The sequence below is a fragment of the Elaeis guineensis genome, chromosome 6 (assembly GCF_000442705.2).
Source record: "Elaeis guineensis isolate ETL-2024a chromosome 6, EG11, whole genome shotgun sequence".
Classification (NCBI taxonomy): Eukaryota; Viridiplantae; Streptophyta; class Magnoliopsida; order Arecales; family Arecaceae; genus Elaeis; species Elaeis guineensis.
The window spans coordinates 122,511,857-122,523,637 of NC_025998.2; the positions used below are offsets into that span (position 1 = coordinate 122,511,857).

The following is an 11,781-nucleotide window of genomic DNA, read 5'->3' on the forward strand; positions in this document are numbered from 1 at the left end:
AGATTGGACTTCATGGTAATTGTATTAGGCCATTGAATTTTTTGAATCAAAGTGGATTAAAAATAATCCAAACACAAACCATATAAACATATAAATTGATTATTGAATATATAATAAACATATTATGTAATAAAATAATAGTAAGCAATATTTAGACATTATAGACATTATTATAAACATGTTTTTATGACATTTGGTTGACAAATAGATGCAGTTATAATCAATAGAATAAATTATTAACAGGCTATGTTATAAAACAAAATTAATCTGTTATATTTAAGGAGGGTTTTGAAATATATTGCATACTGCTTTTGGTTCATTTCATATTGTTCCGAGATTGGATTGAGAATTTAGTAATCCAAACCCAATCCATATTCGACATGGCTGATGTTTATAAATCCAAGCTTATTTAAATAGCTTTGGTTTGCATTGGACCAAATTAATTTTAGATTAGTTCTTAATTGGAAGTTGGTAAATCCAATATGCTTGCAGCCCTAATTCTTTAACAGTGTTTTGAGTTTTATGCAACATTCACAAAATTCTAACATTCTTGGTTGATAGAGTATGCAATGGTGGTGAAACACACAACAAGAGTATGAGAAAATATTTTTTACTATATAAAACAATGAAGAAGTACAATTTTTTTTCTCACAAGCCCTCTTTTTTTTTTTTTTTTTTATTTTCTTTGCTTCACCATATGTTCTTCTTCACAACAACCATCTATTTATAGATTTAAGAAGTGACCTTTTGACTCCCCTAAAAAAATTTATCATTATGCAATAGGTGCGATCTTTAAACTTTCCATGTGACTTTTGGATTTTTCATGTGACCCTTAAGTTTTCAATGTGACTCTTGATTTTTTGCCACTACAATTAAATTTACAAAATTCAACATAACTTTTCGGTTTCTTCAACATAATTAAATTTACTTTTTCCAACATCTCCCCCTAAACTTAATTATTCTTTCTTCATCATGCCAAGAGAACTTTTAAACTAGGTGAAGAACTCTGCTCCTAATGGTTTAATGAATATGTCAACAACTTGATCTTGTGTCTTCACATACTATAGCTCTACATTTTTGTTCTTCACATATTCTTTAATTGAATGAAAACACACATCAATATGTTTGCTTCTTTGATGATACACCGGGTTCTTTCCTAGTACAATAGCTGACTTGTTATTAATGCTTATCTCGATAGGTTCTTTTTGCTCAAAATGAATTTTCTTCAGCAAGCTTCTTAGCCATATAGCATGTGATACATATGCGGATGCAGCAACATATTCGGCTTCACATGTAGAAAGAGTAACAATAGGTTACTTCTTTGATATTCATGAAAAAGCCACATCTCCCATGAAAAATACAAATCCGAAAGTACTCTTCTGGTCATCCATGTCTCCAGCCCAATCCTATCTGAATAGCCCACAAGTCCAAAATTACTATGATAGGAATAAAATAGTCCATCAGTGCTAGTACCTCGGATGTAACGAAGAAGCCTCTTTGCTGCCTTCTAGTGCATTGATTTGGGCTTCCCCATAAATCTGCTGACTAGGCCGACTGCATATAGAATGTCCGACCTTGTACATGTTATGTACCTCAGACATCCTACTAAGCTTCTATAGAGAATAGGATCCATGGCCTCTCCTTCATCTTCTTTTGACAACTTTGCTCCATAGTCAACAGGGGTGCTTATAGGGTTACAATCTTCCATCTTGAATTTCTTCAAGATTTCTTTGGCATAACCTTCTTGGGATAAGAAAATTCCTTCTTGATGTAGTTTGACCTCCAAATCATAAAAATATGTCATTAATCCTATGTCTGTCATCTCAAACTCCTTCATCATGGCATGCTTGAACTCCTCAAACATTTGTTGATTATTACCTATAAAAATAAGATCAGCCACATACAAGCACACAAGGAGAATGTTAGAATTTTTCTCTTTTACATACACAGCATGCTCTTAGGGATATTGCTTGAAGCTATTTGCTTTGAAGTAGTCATCAATTCTTGAGTTCCATACTCTTGGAGCTTGTTTTAAGCTATAAAGTGCCTTTCTTAGCTTCAAAACCTTCTCTTCATGTCCATTCTTCATGTACCCTTTGGGTTGTTCAATATACACTTTTTCTAGAAAGCCATTCAGAAATACCGACTTCACATCTAGCTGGTAGATGCTCCAATTGTTCTGTGCAGTCAAGAAAATCATCAGGCGAATTATCTCCATACATGCTATGAGAGTAAATACCTCTTCGTAGTCAATCTCAACTTGCTGCTTGTAGCCTTTAGCTATTAATCAAGCCTTGTATTTTTTCACCTTTTCTTCTATGTTTTTCTTTATCTTGTACACCCATTTTACTCCGATGGGCTCATCACCTTCTAAAAGAGTAGTAAGCTCCCATGTGTTATTCTTTTGGATTGCCTTCATCTCTTCATCCATAACCGTCCTTCAGTTTTTATTTCTCATCGCTTCTTCAAAAGAGATCACATCCTCATTAGCATATAAACAAATAAGATTAAGGAGACTTGTCACCTCATAGAGATCTTGAATATTTCTTGTCTTTCTGGATTCTTCACTTGAGGATGGAGATCTTGTGTTAGGTGATGAAGGAGGTGTGGGATCTTCAACTTGAGCCTTCACTTGTTCTTCTTCTTACATCTTTATCATGTTGGTGCTCTAATTCTAGATTCTTTCTTTATTAAACTTCACATCATGGCTTATGAGGATCTTCTTCGACTTTGGGTCATAGAATTTGTACACCTTGGATCTCTGGTCATATCCTATAAAGATGCAATGATAACTCTTGTCATCAAGCTTGCTTCTTCTTTGATCTGGGATGTGTGCATAGGCAATGCAATCAAACACTCTCAGATGAGATACATCTGGCTTATAGCCATTCCATGCTTCTTGAGGGGTCCTTCTTTCAAGATTCCTTATTGGGCAATAGTTGAGAATGTACACCACACAATTCACAGCTTTCGTTCAAAATTTTTTTAGCATTTCCTTCATCTTCAACATGCTTCTCACCATGTTAAGAATGATCCAGTTCTTCCTCTCTGCTACGCCATTCTACTGGGGTGAGTATGGTACAGTCAAGATCCTTCAAATATCTTGAGATTTGTAGAACTCTTCGAATACCTTCGAGGTGAACTCTCCTCCTCGATCTGATCTCAAAGCTTTGATTTTGCACCCGGTTTGGTTCTCCACAAGAGTTTTGAACATTTTGAATGTCTCTAGGGCCTCCCATTTCTCCTTCAAGAGGTACACTCAAGTTTTCCTACTAAAATCATCAATAAATATTGAAAAATAATGACGACCTCCAAATGAGACTAGTGTGATGGGACCACAAATATCCGTATGGATGAGTTGTAAAGGCCTTTGGGCTTGATGAAATGAACTCCTTTGGAAAGCTAGCTTTTAAGTGTTTTCCGACAATACATCCTTCACATATTCCTTTAGGGATATCCTCAATGAGAGGTAATCCCTTCACCATCGCCTTCGAGGATAAGAGCTTCAAGGAACCAAAGTTCACATGCTTGAACCTCAAGTGCCATAACCATGTATCATCTTTCATGCATGCACTCAAGCACTTTGTCATAACATACTTGATATTGAACATGAATATTCAGTTCTTGGTCATAGGTACTTTTGCAATCAGCTGATCATGTTTTTCCAAGTAAAGATATCTACCTTTCATGACAACATCAAATTCTTTTTCTAATAATTGATCAAGACTCAAAATATTTATTTTCATATTAGGCACATAGTAAACATTAGAAATAAACTATTGAGAACCATCCTAGAGTTGAATTAGGATTTTATCTATCCCCTTCACTTGAACTTTTGAGGTATCACCGAAAGAAACATTGCCTTCCACTGTCTCATCTAACTTTTTGAAGATGTGTTTGTATCTATACATATGATTGCTTGCACCGGTATCCAAGTACCATATGTTCTCATTGAAGGCTTCTTCTTCCTTCTCTGCTAATAGTAGCATACCATCTTCTGCTTCCTCCTTTGCATAGTTGACATTCTCATGTACTTGATTATTCTCATTATGGTAATATTCTGAGGAGTAATGACTATATTTACCACAAGTATAATATCTAATTTTACTTTTGTCATACCTTCGTCCTCCTCTTGAGAAACCTCCTTGCCCTCTTCAATCAGAGGGACCTTGTGTGCTTTCTTTATTAGGTGAAACTCCTGAGCCTCCTCTTTCTCTGCCACATCCAAAGGAACCTCGTCCTCATCCACGGCCTCATCCATGACCATATCTGTAGGTATAACCATGACTGCGACTTATCTAACTACTTTCGCTAGTTGGGCCATCCTTCTTCTCATGTATGGTGAGCTTGCACTTCAAGGCTTGCTCCAAAGGTTTTTTTTTCTGCATCAAGATCCTCTGCTTATGGATTTGTAGAGAATCCATGAGTTCATCAACTGTCATAGTGTCCACATCTTTGAACTTTTCAATTGCAGCCACAACATAGTCAAACTTCTGATCCAAGGATCTTAGGATCTTCTCCACGATATGCTTGTCCTCGACATTCTCGTCATTTTTTCTCATTTGGTTTACAATAGAGAGAAACTTTGTGAGTAATCCGAGATAGATTCTCCTTCTTTCATCTTTAAAGTCTCGAACTCGCCTCTCAACATTTGGAGGTACACCTTCACTTTCTCAACGCCTTTATGAGCATTCTCGAGGATCTCCCAAGCTTGCTTCGAGTTGGTGGCACAGGCAACCTTTTCGAATCCAATTTCATCTAGCCCTTGATAGATGAAATAAAGGACCTTCTTGTCTTTCTTCTTTTGTTCGACAAGCACTATTCTTTGCGCCGCCGTTTGTCCGTGGTCATCTTGAGGTTCTTCATACCCCTTCTCAACAACCTCCCAAATATCTTGAGAGCTTAGCAATGCCTTCATCTAGATGTTTCAGTTCTCATAATCGGTAGTGGTGAGCCGTGGAATGAAAAATTGTATGTTGCTAGACAATTTTTCAACCTCCACACTTTGATACCACTTTAATAGAGTATGCAACGGTGGTGGAACATACAACAAAAGTATAAGACAATATTTTTTACTATATAAAACAATAGAGTACAACTTCTTTTCTCACAAGCCCTCTCTTTTCCTTTTCTTTTCTTTTCTTCACTTCACCATACGTTCTTCTTCACAACAACCATCTATTTATAGGTATAAGAAGTGATCTTTTGACTCTCCTAATAAATTTATCATTATGCAACAAGTGTGATCTTTAAACTTTCCATGTGACTTTTGGATTTTCCATGTGACCCTTAAGTTTTCAAAGCGACCCTTAAGTTTTCAATGCGACTCTTGATTTTTTGTCACCATAATTAAGTTTACAAAATTCAACATGACTCTTTGATTTCTTCAACACAATTAAGTTTTTACCTTTTCCAACATTGATGATATCTGCTAGATTTTGTAACTCTTCATTTGATCATTTTGAATAAAATGAACACCTCTCCCCAAAGGACTTGTCATTGGAGAGGTCCAAGTTCCAATCCTGGATATTTCTTGAAGAGGGAAAAAATAAAAGGAGAGGATGGGTTTTGCACCTGCTTCTTCTTGTACATGTTGTCCAGAGTAATGAATAAGAGTTAGGCCGATGCCTTTACAGTGAGTGAAGTCTCATGATGTTAATTAAAGCAAATAATGTTGATTTCAACTACATATTATCCCACTCATAATTAATTTTCTTTTTTTAATAAAATTATATTTTTCATAATTTTATTTTCAACATTCTTTTCTAGAGAAGAAGAAAGAAACAAACTCCCAAGTGCCTCTACTGTACTAAATACTGTGTCAAAAATACCAGTTTTGATGGTGTCTTGTATAATTGGTTGCTGTTGGAGATCTCTTTCATTTACTTAGACGTGGACCATTTTAGACCATGGCCCTTCAAGAGGCCTAAGGTCATGGTCTGTGCTGGGATGCAAGGGTCTATATTTTATGGTTTGAACGTTGTTTAACTTTTTGCAGCCATTTTTTTTGTTTCTTGTAAGGAAAATTTTCTGCACTCATCCCTTAATATTCTCCACATCTCTATAGAAGCTTCTTCGGTGTATGCTATAAGCAGAATCATGTAAATTTTCTATATTCTCTATTTTCTTTTATGCTTCATAGTTCTCCTTGTCTCAAGTATTTTCCACAATATTTTTTTATTAACCAATTAATGATGTTGCATTCACTATGGAGACAATTGACTACCAGTTAGATATAGATCCTCATTCGCTAATATTTTCTTAATTTATTATCTCTGATCAGTACTCATGAGTTTAGATTTTGATGCAACTTAAGGATACCTTTCCCCTTTTTTACTCAAAAAGAATGAGTGAGTGGGGCATTCATCTTGCTGAAGCATTTCAGTATACTCAGCATGCTAATCATAAGCATCTTGCTCATCTCTCCCTATTATTTAATTATTTGATATATATCTTGTAAAGAGTATTTAATTATTACATGCTGGAGAAAAATCATTATTGAGAATAAGGTTGAAAGGGAGAGCTACATCTCCCTAGCTATTATCCCAATCCAGAAAAAGCAGATAATGGAAGTTCTGGGAGCCCACTGCTTTGTACTACATAAACCCAATGATTCACGTATAGGATGCCTTTTTATCCCTTGGAAGTTCTCTCATTGAATGGTCCTCTTGTGTTCATAAGATCAGGTGATCACCAACCCTTGGACCACATCTATGTGGTCCTAATGATTCTTCCATATCATATATCTAGTGTGTCTATTGTCCAATGATATTTATTCCATTCTCCTTAGGGTGACTAAGAGCTAAAGTCCTTTTCCACAAGCTATGGCACAAAGTAGTCTCCTTGTCATCATACACTTAGCACAATACTTGCTACAGGTACTACACGAAAGAAACCTAACTCAAAATTAGAAATTATATTGTGCACAGCATGCACCATATGGTTATGTACACCGCCAACTATAGCTGCATATTTTTATAATGATATATTGAGATGAGTACTTGATGAGCGACGTCCACAATATGGTATGCACCATATGATTGTATACGCCACCAATCATAACCGCTCATTTCTACATTGGTGCACTAAGATAAGCATCCATAGAAACAAGCAGCTATGCTTGATGGTGTGCACCGCTATATAGTACACACATATCCTCAAGCAATAGGGGTGCTTAAAATACAAATCATCGAAGTGGATGCCAGAGGGTAGTCCATCAAACTACTAATTGCAGGCTACATCATAGCCCAACTGAGGCAAGAGGGTGTGGCATTCCTTTGGTGGGCTTTGGCAATAAAACACTTTGCTGCCTTGGGTGTTTGACAGGAAACATCTGGTAGCAAGGTAGGTGTCTCCCACCTAGGTAGGTAAAGATCAAAGAGGGGCAGGGGTTGCTTTGGCTTGTCAAAAGGAAAAAATATAGGTGGTCCTGACAAGATCTTTCGTGGCGAAATGGATAACTCACAGTGATGAATGTGATAGATATGATACGCACGCTTCATGGCTCAGGACGCTCCCAGAAACAAATATTATAGTAGTAGTATAGAAAGTAACAGAGAAGTAGCCAAGAAACTTCGCCTGGGCTGGGACCACAACGGTCTCCAATGTAGGCTCCTGGCAGACTAGGATTTGTTTCACCCCTTTTTTTCCCTACATTTTGCTATTGAATTTAATCTATTATTCTCAAGGTGAACAAGGTAAAATTGGACTTGGATTACATGTCACACGTCTTGAATGACAATCACAATCCATCCTTATATTGCACCACCATCTTTGTTGAGATCTGAATGTCCCATTGGATAAAATTCTCTGTAGATCTCTTGTATCAGAGATCATGTCAAATAAATCACATCAGGACGGATGACATATTTTCCATCTGGCATGATATGTATGTGTTGACGAAAATTCGGCACATAAGACCGTATTGATAGCTCTCTTTATATCAAACAAAACCATTCAAGAGTGCAACCCTGCATGGCACATGCAGGATTGCACCATTTGTCACTTCGTGCGCCACACGTTGCAGGTATTTGACATACCATGTATAAACTATTGCAATTAATTCGATGTTCAAAGTCTATCCATTTATGTGACACCTTCCAATCAACTTGGACTTTGAGAACGTAAAAGAAAAGCTGAAGCATTAAAAGACAAAGGAGTTGATTGCATGGATTCTAAGAGGAACATAAGACTAATGTTGTAGGACCCTTCCAAAGTAGAACTAATTCCGGGGGAAGACCCCTTCAGGGGTGGGTTGGAGGGACATCACGTGGACGTGACCCACTGTGGCCTCCTCCGAAGGGGGACAGAAGAAGGGAGGCTCCTCTCGTGTTCAGTTGAAATCATTGTCATTCCTTCCTTGCCCCGCACGCTTTGCTCTCTTGATCCTTTTCTTTTCAAGAACCCTCTCCACGTTCCTCAAGCTACAGGGCATGTCCCCGCTAGCTCTTCAATTCCTCCTCATCTTAGGGACCAAGTATCGAGCGCACGTGATGTTCACGTGATATAATTAGAAACTTCATAAATATCAACTTCACGTCTAGTCAATCAATCTTAGCTCAATTGGTTGCATCCCTTTCCACACGAAGGATGTCCATTTCGAACCTTACTGGTGGCATCTAAAATCTGATTTACTTGTCATTTCATGATCATGATATGATATTATGAGGATCTCTATGGATATGTATTTAGTTCATACCAGCTATATATCGAATAGGTTATGCGGTTGAGCGTAGATTGATCATAATGCTTGTAATTCAATTTATATTATTTATAATTAAACTTAAATATATTTGGACTTTTGGCCTAGCAAGTACATTAAGTTTAGACGGAGAAATATACAAGATTGATATAGGCACATATATTTATATCGAATTAAAAGAACTAAATAATATTTTTTAACTAGATTTTTTGAATAAGATCTCGGATTGTTATATTCATGTTCGTCTTCTTTATTTTTCTTAAGAATATTATTAACTATCAAAAAGAAGATTTTACTTTGTAAATTTTATCAAAACTATTAAGTTATCCAATTGACGTAGTATTGATTGATGGTTGGAGTCAAGAGAGACCTGCTCTTTTTTTTTTTTTTTTGGTAGAAGAAAGACATGCTTTATATTAATATAAATTTGCAGAAATCTAAACACAAGATGCCGTAGCTGTTTTCTTGTCGCTTGCCATTCTCTTGGCATGCCGTGAAAGAATATGATTGCCCCAACAAATGCTTTTCTCATGCAAAGTTCATGCTTCGCTAAACTTAATACTCCAGCTACAATGAGTCTATAAAAGTCCTCTAGGAAATCATTTGATGGGACAATTCAAAAATCGTGGTGATATTGTCAAAGTTGGCTTTCTCAATGAACCATAAATCAATATTATGCCGTTTATAAAAATAGGATATTTGTAATAGCTAATCAATGATTTATCACTCTGGAAACAACAAAATAAATGATGTTATCTTCTTTTTTTTTTTTGACTAATAGGAGAGTAATGGGTATTTAGTCCCAATAAAAGTGGATTTCATCAAGCGCCGTTCTTTGCACAAGTGTATCGAAAGGTCATTAGATCCATCATCCATTCTAAATTCTACTTATCATGTAGTAAGTGAGAGAGAGGGAAAACGAGAGAGAGAGTTGTGCTATTAATCATCAAAAGATGATGTTATATATATGCATCATTTAATCACAAGAAGAAAAGGCAGAAATTCACAACTGGGATTATATATGGGTATTAAAACCTAAATCTTCTAAATCACAAGAATATGGACTTATTTCTTTTTACACCTTCTGACCATGTACTAATGATCCCAAAACAAAGCTAGGTGAGAGCGAAGAGAGAGAGGTAACAAGCAGAGAATTGCACAACATATAAAAATGACAAAGATCACTCCCAAGCCCTAGTTTAAAAAAAGTGGGTGGTGATCACGGCTGTCAAGAGTCCCTTGTCAATTAGCATGCTGCAGAATGGGTGAAGGGATTGAAGAAGTGAGCCCTGGGCGCCACCACAAAACCGCCACCTTTCGAGCCCTCGCTGCCTGTGGTGATCCTCTTGCATGATGGGCACATCGTGAGGGCCGCGGCCGCCGCGGCCGCCGGGAATTGCATGCACAGAGGTGATGCAATCTTCAGTGCTCTTAGCTCATTCAATTCCTTCTGCAGCCTCCGGTTCTCATCGCTCAGTGATTCGCAGCACCTCTTCAGTGTCTCGCGGTCGACTTCGGTCTGCTTGAGCTTAGTCCTGCATCAGAGAGCAAGAATCGAGATGATGGTTTTATATGTAACTTAAATTAATGTGTTGAAAAAAAAATAAAATCGTGATATGATACAATACATGATATACAAGGTGCAACTTGAATAATTAATTCCATGGTATTATGAAATTGAGACACCGACCTTGCTCTCCTATTCTGAAACCACACCTCCACTTGCCGGGGCTGTAGATTCAATTGATTGGCCAAGTTTTGCTTCTCTTTCTGATAATAGAATGAGAAAAGAGAAAAAGAAATAAGATAGGAAGTAATTAACACGAGTTAAATCACATAGCTAACCAAACATCAAAATCTCAGGGAAGGATAGCCCTTCCCACCTCTCCTTCCTCCTCATGAGAAAGAAAGGATGGCCATATTTTATAATTAAGAGAAGCTAATAAGAAGTCACTAACCGGATTAAGGGTACTTTGCTCCTTAAACTTGTCCTCCAAAAGGGCAGACTGCTCCTTGGTAAGCCTAAGCTTCTTCCGAGCATTACCTTCTTCTTCTTCATCACTTACCCGAGATGAGACCCTCTCGGTCTCATCACTCTTCATGCTGTTTTCTCTCTTCGTTTTTGTGTGGGAGAACATTGAGACAGTGCTCTGAGGAGAGGATTGGCGGGCCAGTCTGCTACCTTCTTCCATCCATGCCTTGCTTCCATCCACCTTCGCCATGGTCGACCCATGCGTGTCACTTGAGAGGCCGAGGGTGAGAGAGGGCTCGAGAGAAATCATATTTGCTGATGATCTTTCCAATTTCACGATTGTCTCTCCATGGCCATGACCACTGTGAGAATCGTAGCTCAACCCGAGAACAAGGTTGGTGCCGCATGTATCTTCTTGACCCATGCTCATGCTTTCTTAGCTTCCACCACAAGAGGCTACCCTACCTTCTGTGATCTATGAGAGAGAGAGAGAGAGAGAGAGAGAGAGAGAGAGAGAGAGAAAGAGAGAGGCTTAGGATTGTTAGCAAAGGAAAGAATGAGATGGGAGGGGGGGAATGAAATGGGTGGTGGGGAGAATTATTAAGTATTTGGGAGGAATGACGCACACACTTGAAGAGGTTGACAAATGGGAACGCAACTAGTAAGACCATAGAAAATAAAAGAGTTGTTTATTCTCCAAAACGGAGGCCCATGGATGACGACGAGAAGCCCTGTGCCTCCTTTGACCCAGGATCCTTAACAAATGTGCAACATTTGATGGCCGTCTTCAACAGTTGGGCGGCCATCATATAAGATGTGGTGTATATCATACACACCGCTGCTTTATTTGACGGCCCTCTATATTCTGATGGTGACCATCGAGTATTGCATGGTATTCGGGTTTACATGGAGGCACCAATCGTGCATCATAACTTGCATGAGTCTCATTTGGAAACTAAAAACCAGCAATCTAGCAGATTTGTACTAACAAATCTATATAAATTATTAGCACTTAGATGGTAATTAGTGCAAGTTCCTCCCTGAAACTTTGTTGGTGAGAAATCTAATTAGTCCAACACTGCAGTAACGGTAGTTGGGGTTGCTATAT

At 37.7% G+C, this 11,781-nt stretch overlaps 2 protein-coding genes across 2 annotated transcripts; both read right to left on the reverse strand.

Moving 5' to 3' along the window:
* Positions 1-1,957: 1,957 nt before the first annotated feature.
* Positions 1,958-4,918, reverse strand: LOC140858834 (uncharacterized). Its single transcript, XM_073260112.1, has 4 exons — positions 4,642-4,918; positions 4,120-4,269; positions 3,828-4,060; positions 1,958-2,179 (listed from the first exon to the last, which is right to left on the reverse strand). Exons 1-4 carry the CDS (start codon positions 4,916-4,918, stop codon positions 1,958-1,960), a joined length of 882 nt encoding a protein of 293 aa, XP_073116213.1.
* A 4,777-nt stretch (positions 4,919-9,695) lies between these two features.
* On the reverse strand, positions 9,696-11,242 carry LOC105060077 (homeobox-leucine zipper protein HAT22). The gene is made up of 3 exons (XM_073259705.1): positions 10,660-11,242; positions 10,392-10,471; positions 9,696-10,236 (listed from the first exon to the last, which is right to left on the reverse strand). The coding sequence occupies exons 1-3, from the start codon at positions 11,101-11,103 to the stop codon at positions 9,948-9,950; spliced, it is 813 nt and encodes a 270-aa protein (XP_073115806.1). The 5' UTR covers positions 11,104-11,242; the 3' UTR covers positions 9,696-9,947.
* Between the last annotated feature and the right edge of the window lie 539 nt (positions 11,243-11,781).